Consider the following 17,431-nt stretch of genomic DNA (forward strand, 5'->3'; position numbering starts at 1 on the left):
TCCACCGAAATTCTCACAAACTTGTGCAAGTTTCTTCTAAATCCGCAATTAGGTCATCGGGATTTCTAGTCGTTACGACCACGTCGTCCACGTACACCTCCATGTTGCGGTGTACCTGCTTCTTGAAGCACTCCTGGATTGCCCGTTAATAGTAGTGCCTGCATTTTTCAACCCGAAAGACATTGTTGTGTAGCAGAAAGCTCCATATGGGGTGATCAACGCTGTCTTGATCTGGTCTTTTTCCTTAAGAGCTATCTAGTGATATCCTGAGTAGCAATCAAGGAAACAGAGGAGGGAGCATCCAGCTATGGAGTCGATGACTTGATCAATCCTAGGGAGCTCGTAGGGGTCCTTTGGATAGTGTTTTGACATCCTCCACTTATTGTAATTTTTCTTTCGCACCAGGACGGGATTGGCGAGCCACTCTTGATGATAAACTTCTTTTATGAAGGCCGCCGCGAGTAGTTTGACTAGCTCTTTCTTGATGGCTTTCCTTCTATCTTGGGCGTATCGTCATAGGCATTGTCTTTTAGGTGTAGCTTTTGGATTCACGTTGAGTGAGTGCTTGATCAACTCCTTGGGCACCCCAGGCATGTCCGCTAGTTTCCACGCGAAGATGTCTCAGTTGGTCCGGGGGAAGTTGACGAACGCGCTTTCCTATTTCCAGCCCTGTGCCAATAAGGACTGTCTTAGAGCTATCACCAGTCTCAAGGTTAATGACTTTGACATCTACTTCACTTGCTGGCTTGACCTTGGTTGTCCCCGACTTTTTTTCTAGGATCTTGAGTTCCGACGGGGTTAGTTTTTTGGATGCGTCGAAGACTTGCATCATTGAATTTGGTACTTGGGTAGTTGCTGCTAGCTCCACAGCCTCTGTGTCGCAGTCATACGAGCTCTTCAAGTCTCCGCGCAGGGAGAGTACTCCCTTGGGTCCAGGCATCTCGAGTACCAAGTACACGTAGTGCGGGATGACCATGAATTTGGCCAATGCTGATCTTCGGAGGATGGCGTGGTACGATGTTTCGAAGTTCGCTACCTCGAACTGGATGTATTCTATCCATGTTCTTTGGTCCCAAAGGTAACTGGGAAAACCACCTGTCCGAGGGGTACAGCCGCGTTGCTCGGGATGATCCCATAGAATGGAGAGTTTGTTGGGGTGATCATATTGGTGATGTCGAGGCCCATCTTCTTCAGTGTCTTGGCGAACAGTACATTGAGACCGCTACCGCCATCGATGAGTACTTTAGTAAGTTTGGAGCCAGCGACAACTGGGTCTAGGATGAGGGGATATCATCCTGGGTCTGAGAAACTAGTCCATTGGTCCTTCTTGGAGAAGGTAATTGGCACCTCGGACCATTTGAGGAACATTGGAGTCGCAGGTTTAATGGACATTATCTCTCGAAGAGCGAGCTTTTGGGACTGCTTAGTAGCAGTACCCGAGGTTCCACTGAAGATGACGTTGATGGTGTTGGATGGGTTCTGGAATTTTCCATCTTAGCATTATCTTCATTTTCCTTGGTCTTGCCCTTGTCTTTGATGCTAGACAGCTCTAGGAGGTCCTTCATGACTCTGCGTAAACTAAAGCAATCTATCACAGAGTGCTTGTGTTATGGATGCCATAGGCACTGTTTCTTCAGGAGCTTGTTGAATGAGAGCATGTGTTGATTCTTGCCGCCACCTTTCTTGGACGACTGTAACATTGCAACGACAGTATTGTCTGGCTTTCGCTTGCGGTTGTGACCTTCTGAGTAGTTATTTCAGTTGTCATTGTTAGGGCGATCGTTTCAGTTCTCGTCGTTGCGTTGGCTATTGTTCTAATTATTTTTGTTCTGGTCCTTGTTGCAATTGGACTCGAACCTTTTGATCTCCTTGTCTTCTTCATCTGCCTATGCCTGTACCATGATCTTGAGAGATTTGACATTAGCGGGGTGTTTTGTGTCGAAGTCATGGAACATCTGGCGGTCGTGGAGGTTGTTCTGGAAGCAGACTATAACGTCGCGCTCTGTGATGTCCATGATTGTGGCCTTCTTGTTGAAAAAGCGACGTAAGTAGCTCCGCAGGGTCTCGCTTTCTTGTTGTTTAACTTGAGACAAGTCGATCATGTTGCTAGGATGTTGCATTGCCCCTGCGTAGTTGTTGGTGAACGCTAACTTGAGGTTCTTCCACGAGTCGGTGGAGTTCTTATCCAATAATTCGAGCCATGTGAGTGGCGCTGCCTCCATGTAGATGGGGAAGTAAATGACTTTGGTGTCGTCATTCCCCCCAGCTGCTTGTACTGACAGCGAGTAGCACTGTAGCCATTGGACTGGGTCCTGCTTGCCATCACACTTGGTGATACTTGGAGGTTTGAATTTTTCGGGTAGAATTTTCCTCCTCACACATCTTGAGAAGACGGGTACCCGTTAGAATCATCTCCTGGGTGTTCGACTTCTTGCTCACGCTCGCAGCACTGTCTGTTGATGATGGTACGAGCGTCGTGGCTGGCATTGATCTTATTGCGGAGATCTTCTCCTAGGCGTTCAGGCTCTAGGTTAGCTCCATGGTGGCCACGGCCTCCCGAGGGTCTTGCCCAACTACCCTCTGCTCCAGCTTGGCTTGATCTGATGCCTTCGAGTTGGCTTGGTCTGGATGGAGGGCCTCTATGGCTGCTGTCATGCTGACTATGCTGGGATGGAGAGTGTTGAACTGACTGTATTAGATTTTGTTGATCGAGTTGTTCGTACGCTAGTTCCGCCAGTTGAGCCAACTATCTTGTGTACTTGTTCTGGAGCATCGCGTGGGTGATGAGATCAATAGATGCGATGGCAGCCAGGGGAGTACGATGATGACGCATTTGAACTGCTTCAAAGGCATTATCCAGGTTCTGGATTGGTAGGTGGCTGCAAGGTGGCGATGATGCTCTACTCTTGCGGTGTTCCTTGCTCGTCGTTGAGTTCTTTTAGCTTCACTCTGTTCTCCAACAACGTTGGCAGTGAGCTCATCCTGCGAGATGTCATTTAGGTGAAGCTCATGTTATGGGTTTCTATCCCGTTGCTTTTCTTCTTTATCCTCTTAATGAGAGCGAAGAGTTTTCATTCTGGGGAATAGCTTCCCGAGCTTGAAGTGATGACGTCTGTGGTGCTGCCTTCCTCATAGATGGGTGACAGAGGAGTTCCCTCCTAGTACGGGAGAGTGTCGAGGTAGGCGATGTGGCATGAATCATCGTCCTTGGTGAGAGCAGGTGACTTCATGTTGGGCCAGTAGACAAATCTGCCTTGGGAAGTTGATGTGATCACCAGGCCCTGCTGTGGACCTGATAAAAGAGTCTCCTCGTTCGGGTCCGAGTAGTAGTCAAAGGTCCTCGATTATATCCGTATCGGATTGTGATCTGGACATGGTAGCCTGATAAATAGTGGTTGTGTTACGAAATCTGAACGGGAATCGATTATGGCGGTAATCCAACTCGCACGATGGCTTATTTGCCAGCTCATGGAGTTCAATTCGACCGGCGGAAAATGTCAAGTTGTACTCGGACTCGTCCCCCTAGCCTCTGACTAAGTCAGAAATTGAAAATTCGACGAAATTCTCGACGTGATCCTCCAAAGCTTGACGCTGGAGTTCCATGGTTTGTTGATTCTTCTCCGGCGAAAATTTCCAGCACCATCTACGATGCAAACCCAGGAGCCGAAGATGAACCTCGCGCCTGCTTCAAACGCGACAATCGGCTTGATGATGACTTGTGCCATCGAGGGTGCCAGTTGATTCTCGGCGAGTTCCCCTACCTGGCGCGCTAGCTATCGGTGTTTAGACCCGGCAACCACCGAAGGGGGTGCCCGAGGTAGTGTTTTGGTTAGTGAGGCTCGTCGAGATCAGGAACTCGAAGGTAAATGCAGACACACGATTTAGACAGGTTCGGGCCATTGAATAGCGTAATACCCTATGTCCTATGTGTTGGTTGGATTGAATTGCTTTGGACAGGGTCCTTGCATCACCTTATATTGCCCGGGGCAGGATTACACGTCGGTTGATTACAAGAATACTAGTCGGATTTGACTAGATTAGTTCTACTCTTATTGCTACGAGTACTTTTTCTAATCCTCGACTAGTTTCTGCCTTGCCACGTAGACTACACATCCTGCACCATAGTCTCCATGTTAAACACATCTCAGTGTCCAGCCCCATATTTAGGATTATCCAAACCTTTTAGTGGGCCCATAGATGTATGTATGACAGATACCAACTCCAAAGGATAACTTTTAGTAACTAATTTCTGCATGACTATCACACAGACGACAACAACAACAACATTGCACACGCGCGTGCGCACACACATGCGCCACAAAGGGTGCTCCCTTTTTGGTATAAGTTTACTCATATGATTTTTAAATAACTAAGCTGAACACATAAAAGTACCTCCCTCCTATCGGGGATAGATCCCAGTACCCTCAAGGAACGAAGAAGATGGACTCCTACTAGGATTCCTCTGTAATCCTACTAGGACTCATACCATATAATCTTACTAGGACTCCTTGTGACCGACTAGTAATCCCGCCCCCTAGAGTATATAAAGGAGGGCAGAGGTCCCTAGATCGGTAGGTGAAGACCTCATAGAACCACAACAGAGGACCAAATCCTCAACACCAAACAACACCCAAGCACAGGGTGCAATATACAACACCCTAAACAGGATGTAGGGTATTACGCTACTCTGGTGGCACGAACCTGTATAAATTCGTGTCTTGTATTCTCGCTTTTACTTTTGAGTTCTAGGTCCGACTATCCCCCACCAACCAATCTACTACCTTGGGATACCCCTCGGTAGGGGTATAAAACACCGACATCTAGCGCGCCAGGTAGGGGCGATTGTCGAGATCATCAGATGAGCTTGAAGGACCTCATAATCAACATCAATCTACTCGATAAGAAGCAAGTCATCGAGTCAGAGTTCCGAGCAGACAAATCTACGCTGAGATAGAATCGATGCGCTCCACATTCTAGTCGAAGATCGAGTCAATTTTTGCCACAGGCTGCTGCATACGGCTCGTCGATCAAAGTAGAGGCAAATCCAATTTAAGTTGGGACATCAGGTAGACCGAGGGACCCACCCCATAATTCTGAAGATGACAAAGATCTGTTATAGTCACACGTGGATTGGGACAAATAATCAGCTTCGACTACTTTCTGTGAAAAGCAGTTTTAAAGGATTTGTGCTACACGCACATGGAAGGCTACCACAAGATCTCAAAATTATAGCCTAACATACATAGAAGATGTATGCGAGCCCTGCTACCCCGACCTCCGGCTGCATCAAGTCGCCGATGACTATTTCAACTACTTGTCTCGACTAGAAAACTAGTCAAGAACGGTCTACTTTGACTACGGTATACTTTGACTACTCATCTCGACTAGAAAACTAGTCTAGAGCGGGTTCCACATGATCAACAACTAATCGGAGTTGACTCCGACTAGTTGGCTTCACCAACAATTGACACGGCTTCGTCAACAATTGTACACGAATCAAGCTAAATCACTTTTAAAATTATTTTATATAATTTTTCTAGCTTGTTTTCCGCACGCAGGGCAACGCGCCGAGTACCTTTGTGTATGCCTCCCAACCAAAATTACCCTCCAGAGCTGCACTTTGCAATCTATTCTTGGGGCATGTTAACCGACAGTCATGGGCTTGGTACACCGAATTACGGAGGCTATAGCCACGGGTTTTGTGCACTAAATTCTGGAAGCTCCACCAACAGGCTTGGTACATCAAATTTCGGAGGCTACGGCCACGGGTTTGGTGCACTGAGTGCTGGAGGCTTGCGGCGGCTACACCCTAAGGAGGCACAAATTCTATGCGTGGCAACACGCGTTCTCCTTACCAAAAGGTAAGGTCTCAATGACTACTTTACGCGCAATCGCGTAGTCTTTTTGTTGCAATGCCGACTACTTATTTTAAATATCTTCTCTTAGTGGTTGTTAATCTACTCGAGTAGAACACGCCTCAATTCGTGAAAGTCTCGGATTTTCTGTCATGCCTAAACATTTGGACGCAAGACAAAGATCTCCGTAGCAGCAGTGCCGATACACGTACACGAGATAAAGATCTCACATGCAGTGCCAATGGCTAAACAAGGATTGAGAGTCTAAACGTAACAGGCTAACTACTTGGGAGAAATATGGCCGAACAAGAGCATGACACACAACATTTACATTATATTCATCACTGAATAAATTTTAGTAGTTCCAAATTCTACAAATATGCTACATAATGTATGCATCTCTTTTTGCAGATGAAGTTTTGGCGACGACTCTCCAGGACGCTCAGCGTACCTCCAGTGGCTCCACTAGCTTCCAGGCTCGAGGGCTAAGCACCAATTACTACTCGGAATATCTCCAACGGCTAAGCTAGCTTCCAAGCTCAGGGGCTAAGCACCAAATAACTACTCAACGTGGCTTCTATGGCTCACCTGGCGCATAAGCTCGGGGGCTGGACGCGCAATACAACTCGGATGATGACTTGTGTGAAGAGTAAAGATTGATTATTTAACCATTACAAGGCTCGGGGACTGATAAGCTACACTCAAAAGTTGATTTTTTCAAGATGAAAGAAGAAAATTGAAGATTTTATTGACCCTCAGCCTGATTCTTCGATTCAACCTAAGGCTCGGGGGCTACTCCATATGGAGTGTGACTTCCGCCATCCTTCATATCACATTCCAAAGATAAAGATTACAAAATCAAGACGATCAAGAGCTTGAGCACACCATAGCCTCATGGTAGCTTTGAGGAACTTTAAAGATTCAGCTAGACAAAGTACTCGAAGAGTACCAAAACTACTCGACGAGGATCTGAAAGTACTCGAAGGCTGCTGCATTCGACTATGAAGCGCTCGGGGACTTGTCGGGGATAGATCCCTATTACCCGCAAGGAAGGAAGAAGACAGATTCCTACTAGGATTCCTCTATAATCCTACTAAGACTCATACCATATAATCCTACTAGGACTCCTTGTAACCTACTAGTAATCCCGTCCCCTGGAGTATATAAAGGAGGGCGGGGGTCCCTAGATCGGTAGGCGAAGACTTCATAGAACCACAGCAGAGGACCAAATCCTCAACATCAAACAACATCCAAGCACAGGGTGCAATATACAACACCTAAAACAGGACGTAGGGTATTACGCTACTCTAGCGGCCCAAACCTGTATAAATTCATGTCTTGTGTCCTCGCTTTTACCTTCGAGTTCTAAGTCCGGCGATCCTCCACTGACCAATCTACTACCTCGGGATACCCCTCGGTAGGTTGCCGGGTATAAAACACCGACACCTCCATTGTATATTTTTCCGAGTAATTTGTAATCAAAATTTTGAATCAATTGACACTCAACCTACAAATATCACTTAGCTTGCAGGAGTCGTTTAACCCTAAAATATGAAATTTCATGATAACAAAACATAGCTAAAAACTTTCAAAGTGCTATTTTTCTAGCATAGATTGTTATGCCAACTATTGCACCACAAAAAATGGAATTTAAAACTCAGCAAAAAGTCATTAGAGGTTGAATTGGCCTAGTTTATCAAATGGGTGCGTGGGGGGCAAAGAGTGCAAATTCTGTACAAGGGCTAACCGGACATGTATGTAGTGGCGCGTAAGTAGGCGAAAATTTGACATGTTTCTGGCTCCGCCCTAGACACGTGAATTGTTCAGTCTGTGAATACAATTCATGCATGCGAATCAAAAGGGTACCTTCACGAGAGAGAGAGAGAGAGAGAGAGAGAGTACTACGACAAGATCGACATCAGCTAACAGCCGATCGAGTGAGCAAAAGTCAAACACACATTTCCAGCAAATTCTAGCGCCTCCATGTTGTGGATTTTCCTCGGTCCTCTCCCCCCACATATACGTACACGTACACAGTCACATGATGGTAGATCTCATGTACAGACTTGAACTAAATGCACATGTCCTCATGCATGCGTACTGGTATATACTGTACATCCTTGCGCGCGTGCATGGGCTTGACCTGTCAGAGGTACGTACGTGTACGCATGCACAACGCGTCCAGCGGCCGAAGCGTGTGCGCTGCACGGCCGAGCTTCCGGTGCGCTGTCAGCGCTGCACGCTTGTGCCTAAACGTACGTACTGCCATGACCTGCAGTGGTCAGTGTGCGACGACTCTGCGCGTAGTGCCATGGCCTCATACGCGCAGAATGAATAGGACAACCTTACCAGCAGGTCAGATCAGGCGTCGTCTTTGGCGTCCGTGTAGTGGGGTAACCTGGAATTAATGGAACCGATCCGACCACCCATGATGCTGTCGCGTCTGCGTATATACAGCACAAGGTATATATTCGATGTTTTTCGAAAGCTATACTACATTGTTAAGAGGTACTATTTAATGCTCCCTCCGTCATAAATTACTATTTATTTTTATTTTTTAATAATGCATAGCTACTAACATGTATCTAGTTCTTATGTTTAGAGACATATATAGCAAAAGTTATGTATATAGAAAAGTTAAAATGAATAATATCGTGGGATGAGGGAGTAGTTCTTGTTAGTGGGTATATTGTGGGTTGTCTCTAATGTTGTATGGTGACTTGTTTTCACCCTAAGATAGGTTCAAATTACGCTACAAATAAAGATCCTAGAGTATAAAAAATGTAAAGATAAATAATAGCCCTCAGCCACTTGTGAATAACAGTTAAAATGTATTAGAAACCTTATAACAATTATTTTGTATGAATTCTATATAAATAGTTAGAGACAATAGTGTTCTTCGCTTGGTTACTGTCTGGTGTAAAGTACGACGGTATGCGTGGAGCTAATGCGTGCGTGCGCATATATGTCCAATATGTAGGGTTAAGAGGCCTCGAGCTACCTCCTATAAATGCGTGTCTCCAGTTCATCACATCATAAATATTGTGGCATGTTAGTTGGAGCATCACAAAGTTAACCTTATTCATGGGAGATGGGATCGGACATAGTATTTGTGAGCATTTTTAGGACAATTTTGCATTTCGTAGCTGTTTTAATTTGCTGTATAGCAATGTGCTCGACGCGGGGATAATTTTTCCCTTACGTCCAGCACATATCATTACAAAAATATAAAGTTTTTCTTAAGAACCATGGGCTAAAAAAGCTTACCTGAACATTTCATTTCTCTAAAGAGAGATTACAAGATCAAGCAATCAACCCCATCACTGGAAGTTGGTGATCATATATGATACATCTTAGGTATTAGGAGAAAAGAGAGTCAAAAGGGATTACAATCGCAAATTACAGAGAACAAATTCGGCCGAGGAACGCCATGCACGGACAAAGGAAGCAGCAGATTGCTCGAAGAAACCACCAAAATGCAGCAGTACCCGTGGATATCCGCAAATGTGAATTGAGCACCAAGACAAACACATTCGTGACCAATGAGTGTTGGCAACGGGAGGGCTAAACTCCACCACTCATTGCCACCCAATCGGGCCATCGAGACCCAGCAACTTGCCATCGAGATCAACGACGCTAGGCTCAGTGCACACCAGGCGCAATGCTTTTGATGTGGAGGGGTAGAACTATTGCCAAGACCATCACATCACCTGAGGTACGGTCCTCAAGCCATCCTTGTGTCATCGCCGCAACCACCATGCCGAACCACTGGGAGTCATGGCAGGAAGCACACAACCACAAGCAAGTCGGAGGAGAGCGCTGGCCACCAGCAAAGCATGCAGACAAATTAAAGTTGCCTAGGGCCCGTGCCGCACGAATCCGTTGCTAAGGGTGCGATGAGGAGCGACTGCATCGGGCACCCGCACCACCCGCCAAAGAGCTCGCCATGCTGCATCCCCCTCTCCCCCAACACCAAAATCAGATCAGCGCTGATGGCCCCCGGCCAAGAGGCAAGCACGAGGACCGACAACTCGACCACCTAGGTTGATCCAATTAATTACCCACCTCGACTATTATTAAAAAAATAATCTAAAATAACACCTGAATCGGTAAATATGGATCTAAATACTTAGGTATGTCACTATAAGAAAATATCACAAAGTACTTATATATGTGCTTCTAAATTATCCACTATAAAGAAAAAAACACTAACTCACAAGCAGCTTGCTCGGAACTACAACCATCAGTAGTTGGTGCAACCAGGTTGTTTGTTGACTGTGCAAATTGTTAGCTCTCTATTTATTTACTTTTTTCTACTGTTGAGGTTGTAGCTGCTTGGAGCTTGCAGCCAAGCAGCTGCAATGTGCAGCTGCAGCAGTAGCACAAGCGAGAAGGCTGAAGGTATACATCCGTGATGTTTGAGCATATTTATTTTCATGTCAAATTAAACACACATGCAAGTGCAATATGCAAAAGAGAAAATTGTAAATAGGAATTGAAATGCGTATAGATAATTGATAAATAAAGTATATTATTGCAATAGGATAAAGATAACAAATATTTATAGGAGTAATGTGTTAGGTTATGAATAAACAAGAGACAACATAAAAAATAAGCAACTTCGACTAGCTGGATGTTTCATATTTATCCATGAATTTTTAATAATTATTTCTTTTAAAATTAGTAGCATGTGCAGGAGAACGGTCTGGTGGACTAGTGATATCTAATCCATCGTGTGATGTATGGGTGAGCTGTGATAAGGGATGTCACGGGCTTCACTTGGCCCCTACTCACAGTACTGTCCATGCATATACACGAATCAGAGCACAGGATCTCCTGCACTACTTGTGAATAAACCATTCGTCTCTTATGCCTCCTTTTCTCTGCTCTATAGCCTATACTACTACTTGTAGTTTAGATGGACGGAGATGTGCATGTTGTTGTATATTCTGTCGGCTATTATAGCTAGCTACGTATGCGTACGTGCTGTAAGTTTATAAAAAGACAGTGCTGTCTGATGCTTTGTCACCAGATGCTAAGGTTTATTTCAACTTCTTAATGAGCGAATATATAACATAGCTAGGATTTTAAACAAGAGGTTTAGGTTTTAGCTAGCAAGGTTGCCCTCATGTTTCATCTATACAAAGTTAAGAAGTGACTAAAATTTGAAATATTTTCAGAAGTGTAATATCTGAAACTGATGGTTGAGATCTAATATTTCTTTTGTGGAAGGATCTAAATATAAATTGAACGAAACGCAAAAGGCATTTTGGCAATATTAGCAGCTGATCTTTCCAAGCACGTCATTCAATTTCATAATATTTGATCCTTCTCTCACACCATTTTTAATATATACTTGTCACTGTTTTGTGTAGTTGTTGCAATATTGCAAAAATGAGTAGTCTTACTGAGGCCTTCGTGCATGGACCACATATATGAGCTGCCCGGCCCCATGCGTGCATGTGGGCTATCAATTCAGAAATTGTCAGTCTTCTCCATTCCTCAACGAACTTGACCTTATTCTTCTATCATTCCATCCTGCCATCTTCTAGATCTGACTCTTCTGACAGTGTGTAGTCTGTGACTCGATCTGTATAATCGGAACGTCATAGCTGGATAACATCTATCATTTGCATTTCTCACCACCACCAGCAGTTGCCATATTTTATTTCAGTTCCGTACTAACATTGCATCTTTCTTCTTGAATCGCCTCTTTCTAACAATTGTGTTTTACAAATTTATGTTAGTGCATTAATAATTTTTTACTTCTACTATTTCTAAACAAAAATCTATAACAGCAGTACGATTTTCATGTAGTCAATTGCGAGAACTTCGGACATATTAATGGACATATACTTCTAAAAGCTTTATCACTACGGTTTCTAGATAATGAACGAATAAAGAGAATACAATACAATGCAAATAAGTTTGTCCAACAGTTACATTTACGTTTCTGAAAGATAGGTATAAGTATTTTGGAAGTGTGAAAGAAATGTTTTCTTTTCATTAAGGAAGTGAGAAGGATGCTTGAAGAAGGCCGGAGAAACCAAGATGACCGGAATGTTCGGAAGAAAATTACAATTAGACATCCACGTCAGAGCCTGGATGAGGTAGCCGCCCAAAGAGGGGCTCATCTTGGCCAGTCTCTTTCTCTCCTTTAATTCCACAACTCAGTCCCTTTCCTTCCACTTGTAGGGACCATGTATACAAAGGTCTTGTGTACAATTTACACTACCAACACAGCCGCTCGTTGTATATGTCATAGCTGATTTAGGTCCTACTCTTTGGTGGCCACCACTTCTTCCTAAAAGGTCATTGTGGCACTGGTTTCCAACTAGCTAGCTGGCCATCAAGCTGTTCTCCATTGCACCCAAGGCTTGTTGGACATGGGAGTCTAGCCTGTACTCGACCAACAGATTAAAATTTATAGGATTTCACTCATCCAACATATATAGCCCCCTCAATTGCCATAGCGAAACGAAGAGTTGCCTCATCTGCAGTTGATTAGGTTGTAGAATTTTATTTGATTTATTGTAGTTTCAACGCACGTGATGGATGCATTATATGACTCTAATTCTTGAAATTCTCATGTATCCTTAATTTTTGTGATTAGTTTCTGGTTTTCCTTATGAAACAAATGCAAATAATTAACCATCACATCAACAAAAAGGCATTCATTCATGTTGGCTTAGCATATTAACGTACAAATGTCTCTGACGAGTCATTCAAGTTCTTAACTAACTCCTAAAAAAGTTAAGAGCCTAAAGTTAAGGTTCAATTTCGTTTTTTTGCCTTGATCCACAAAGGTGGATGAGTCATAAAAGCATCTCTTAGGTTGCTTCTTCGCCGTTCATTTATTCTCTTGAGTCGAGGTTTGAGGACCATGTAAGGAATCGACATTTGTATCGAAGCAAGATGTCCACCTCATCACCATATTCCATCCGCCCCAAAGTATAGGTACATTTATGTTTCTTCTAAAATCATTTTTTAAATTTTGACCAATAATATATCTAAAAATAATTTATTTTGAACATAAATGGTTATATATTATGAAAGTTGGTTTCACGATAAATTTACTACCATCATTTTTACATTGTCAATCTTTACAATAACTTTGCTATTCATACTTAAAGTTGAAAAGTTGACTTAGAAAAAATCTAAAAATAGATACTACCTTTCTGTTTCAAATTATAGGTCGTTTTGGTTTTTCTAGATTCATATGTGTTTGTATGCATCTAGACATACGCTATATTTAGATGCATATATACAAACACCTTTGGATCTAGAAAAAATAAAATGACAGGATGGAGGGAGTATATATATCATTAAATATAAACAAGGCGCGTCAACACCATCTACAGAAAACACTACTGCAATGTATTCCCAAATCAATGTTTATCATTGCAACCACATGTATACCAAACTGCACAAACAGTTCCAGCAGGAGGTGGAGAAAGGCTCGGTAGCCATCGTCAAGTGGGTACTGCCGGCTGTGGGTAGCGGCAAAAGTGACCCGATCGGTAAGCAAAACCGCCACTCCAGTATATATCATGCATCATTTCATCAATCGTGCCGGCACCACCCTCTTATCCTCTCCTCCCACTCGCCTCGCTTGCCCCCCCAAATTCTCTGCCTCCTCCTCGGCGCGGTGCTCCCTCTCCGGCGTTGCCCTAGCTAGCTCGCCCTCGCTCGCTCGCCGTCGCTTCCGGCGCGCGCTATGCCATGAGCAGGGACCTCGAGGACGGGCAGGGCGCCATCGACAGCGCTATTGTGGCAGCAGCTGGAGGAGGGGAGGGGAGTATCGAGGCGGCGGCGGCGGGCGGTGGCGGCGAGGCCGCCGGGGACACGCACGACAACGACGTCGTGATGCCGGGGTTCCGGTTCCACCCCACGGAGGAGGAGCTGATCGAGTTCTACCTCCGGCGCAAGGTCGAGGGCAAGCGATTCAACGTCGAGCTCATCGCCTTCCTCGACCTGTACCGCTTCGACCCATGGGAGCTCCCCGGTAATAACCAATTAGCGCATACAACTGCAAGCTTCTGTGCTTGATCACCTCGCCTGGCCTCGATCTTCTTGGCTATCTAGCCCCGAATCTCGATCTGGACTAATTAATTCGCTGTAATCACTTGTGGCGGTGCTCCCGGTTGCTCGGTGGCGCAGCAATGGCGGTGATGGGCGGGAAGGAGTGGTTCTTCTACGTGCCGAGGGACCGCAAGTACCGGAACGGCGACCGGCCGAACCGGGTGACGGCGTCGGGGTACTGGAAGGCGACGGGCGCCGACCGGATGATCCGCGGTGAGAACAACCGCCCCATCGGGCTCAAGAAGACGCTCGTCTTCTACTCCGGCAAGGCCCCCAAGGGCGTCCGCAGCAGCTGGATCATGAACGAGTACCGCCTCCCGCCGCCGGCAGCCGACGCTGACCCCTTGATTCCCAAGGTGAATTAAGCCCAGAATGGCAGAATCCCCCCATAGATTAGGGTTTCCGTATGCTCAATTTGCATTTGCAGGGTTCTTGCTCGCTTCGTTGCTTCCAAATTCCAAAAAGTTTTGTTATTTTGGAAATTGAGGTCCTGCAAGAAGAGCTGTTTATTTGGCGCGGTTAATTACCAATCATTAATTTGATCTGCTTTTCGTTCGGTGCTTTTACTTTGGTCGCATGATTTCTATGAATATGCGAGATGCCTATTCCTTTTCTTTTCAGATCTATACCAGCTAGGGTTCGCTTTTGTTTCCTTCTTTCTTTTCGGCACACATTTGCGCACCACCGGGCATGTACAAAAGCTACACTCTAGAATTACCCTCCTAGCTAGATACCATGCACCCCAGATTCTGCAAGATCTTTGCACCCCTCAAGCTGAAGTCAATGACTTCCCTTTGCTAATACTCAGATCTGAACTTAATTGCAACACTCAATTATCCTTGCTATCTCAACCCATCTCAAAGTTGTGTTTCTTGACGAGTAGTTGATGATCTTAAAATTCGTGTGTACTCTCTCAGCTTACTCTCCTCTACATATGTTTGTTTGTTCCTTTTCTTGTCTATGAACTGGTGTCCTCTGACGCTTGCTACTGATTTGTCAGTTTGCTGTGGAGTACGCTCTATTCCTCTTTCTTTCCACGAAATGGATATTGACCATTTTGTGACGGTGATGATACAGTCGGAGATCTCGCTCTGCCGTGTCTACAAGCGCTCCGGCATCGACGACGGCCACGGGCAGTCATCCTCCAGTACCCAAGCTTCCTCAGGGCGGCGGATATCCTCCCGCACCGGCGTGCCGACCGGTCGGCACGGATCGTCGCCGTCTTCCACGCCACTGTCACCGACGCAGCAGCTCAGCAGCTTCCATCTACTCCAAGGGGAGTGCTCATCTGCCTCACCGCCGGCGCCCATCATGGACCAAGTGGTCACCGTGCACAGTGCGCCGCCGCAGCTTCTGCCTCCCCCAAGGCCGTGCACTTACGCGCCGGCGGCGACGATAAGATCAGCAGCGGCGGTTGCGCCGCAACGGGCACAGGGCGCGGCGGCCCTCGCCTCCACGTACTCATCACTGTTCAACATGGCCGCCGCCGCGACTATGGCCGGAGTCTCAAGGCCGCCCATCGATGAGCTGAGCACGCTGGTTGGCCCCGGCCAGGCCGGCTACGCAACCCTCTCGGCCGCGACGGGCAGCCACTTCCTCCCCTTGATGCCGGCGCCACCACCAATACCACAAATGACGCCGCTCGGTGCGCTGCCGATGGTGCAGCCACCGCCTTCGGTCACTGACAAGCTCAGCTGGGACTGGAACCCGGTCCCTGACACGGCGGCCCGGGATTACGATGCTTCTGGTTTTAAGTGAGCCCAAACTCACTGTTAAATTCTGAAAACCTGCCATCAGTGTAGGCTAACATATATACTCTTCAATCAGTCCACAAGGACTACAATGCACGTCAGTTAGTATATATCAAGGATACTAAATGGGTTCAGGAACTGAAGGTAGCTAGTGGTTTGTAAGCATAATGAGATCATTTTTAAATATAAGCATCAGCATGCAAGTTTAATTCACTCCTGATTGCATGCATGCCTTGAACAACTAATTAACATAACTGGTGTACTTTCCTTAGTATTTCCCAGAAGGTTTTTGGTAGGTTTTCTTTTTGCAGTTAAACTGCAAGACACATGAAATAATGTGAGCATGATTGGACGGAGACCGTTGCAGCAGGGGTTGTTTCTTTCAGCATGATTGGGAGGAAGACTTGCAGGGGGTGGACAATGTCAGATAAAAAGCTTCGCATATGCCCATAGGAATTCTGTAATCTTTCAGATCTAGAGGTGATGACTGTCTTTTGATCCATGGAATGATTCATGTGATTATTGCAACAGCTTTTGTTCTTTACCTTGCAACAGTGCTTGGTCGTTGCTCTGAGTCACTACCGGAGCTAACAGCCACCGAGTATATATACTGTGCTTTTTTCTGAAGGAAAACGGTAAAGATTAAACAAGATAAGCTGAAGATGCATTCGTGGGTAAGATTGAGATGCTCTTTCTGTTGTACATATCTTCAGTCTGATTGATGGAAAAGACGATCTATTTGGCAGATGATCAAAAGGCTACTCAGTTTGTTTTATCGATCGATTCACCGAGATGAGTCATCCATGTTGGATGCTTCATATTTTGGTGTGTTCTCTCAGTCTATAAATTCTCGTAACATTAGGCTGTACTGATGAATGATGATGCATATATATAGCCAAGTCAAAAATTTTGCTATAAATAGCTAACTGTAGAAGCAGCGGTTTCTGTCTAATTGCAGGTTACACACAAAGCAAAAGAGATAATCGCCCATCCTTCTTTTCAAACCAGGTGAGCAAAGATTATAGTGTTTTTGATGTAGCGCTATATATTGCTTCTCAAATTAAGGACATTTAGATATACCCACTAGCAAGGCTAGCTAGTTAGCAAAAAATGGGAATCTGAAACAAACATACAGCCCTTAATTCAGTATTAGTGTGCAATATTTACCTTCTTATTAGCGACCTAAAAGCTAATTAATAATGATGGTCTAATAAAACACTTTCTTTTATAAAAACGGTCCAGAAAAACATACCTTCTGTGTTTGGTCAAACAAGACAAGAAAATTCAACATCCTTTAAGTGTGATGTCAAGCCTTTTCCAACAATAGAGTTGCAATATATAACAAAAATTCTTTGAGCTTCTTGTACTATATATATAACCATCTTACTCGTTTTGGGTTTGCTGGAAGATGATACTTCCTTCGATCACGAATATAGGTCCATCAGGATATGGACATGGTCTTCAATGTGACACAGCATTGATTATAAAATATATAATAATATACAGAGCTATATATAATAAAAGTGTGTATTTCATGATGAATCTTTTAACACCAACCATATATTGTCAATCTATATGAGTTTTTACGTGTTGATGACCAAACCTACAAAAGTTTGACTTAAGACAAACTTAGATGATGGACTTTAAATTTGTGGAGGAAGTAGGTCAGTAATCTATCTCTATCTATAGATTGGCTGCCAATCCTGTACTATATATTAATCTTTTTGTTTGATGCAACTATTT

The 17,431-nt window shown here is 44.8% G+C and overlaps 1 protein-coding gene across 1 annotated transcript; it reads left to right on the forward strand.

Moving 5' to 3' along the window:
* Window positions 1–13,271: 13,271 nt before the first annotated feature.
* LOC101765781 (NAC domain-containing protein 35) lies at window positions 13,272–15,905 on the forward strand. The gene is made up of 3 exons (XM_004962003.3): window positions 13,272–13,860; window positions 14,016–14,293; window positions 15,015–15,905. The coding sequence occupies exons 1-3, from the start codon at window positions 13,578–13,580 to the stop codon at window positions 15,693–15,695; spliced, it is 1,242 nt and encodes a 413-aa protein (XP_004962060.1). The 5' UTR covers window positions 13,272–13,577; the 3' UTR covers window positions 15,696–15,905.
* Window positions 15,906–17,431: the final 1,526 nt, after the last annotated feature.

This window comes from Setaria italica, chromosome III (genome assembly GCF_000263155.2).
Source record: "Setaria italica strain Yugu1 chromosome III, Setaria_italica_v2.0, whole genome shotgun sequence".
NCBI classification, from domain to species: domain Eukaryota; kingdom Viridiplantae; phylum Streptophyta; class Magnoliopsida; order Poales; family Poaceae; genus Setaria; species Setaria italica.

Excerpts from the sequence above, each read along its gene's own strand:
- LOC101765781 (XM_004962003.3), top strand. The coding sequence starts at position 13,578 with ATGAGCAGGGACCTCGAGGACGGGCAGGGCGCCATCGACAGCGCTATT. Across the intron at positions 13,861-14,015 it reads CGACCCATGGGAGCTCCCCG|CAATGGCGGTGATGGGCGGG; the intron begins GTAATAACCAAT and ends TCGGTGGCGCAG. Across the intron at positions 14,294-15,014 it reads CTGACCCCTTGATTCCCAAG|TCGGAGATCTCGCTCTGCCG; the intron begins GTGAATTAAGCC and ends GTGATGATACAG.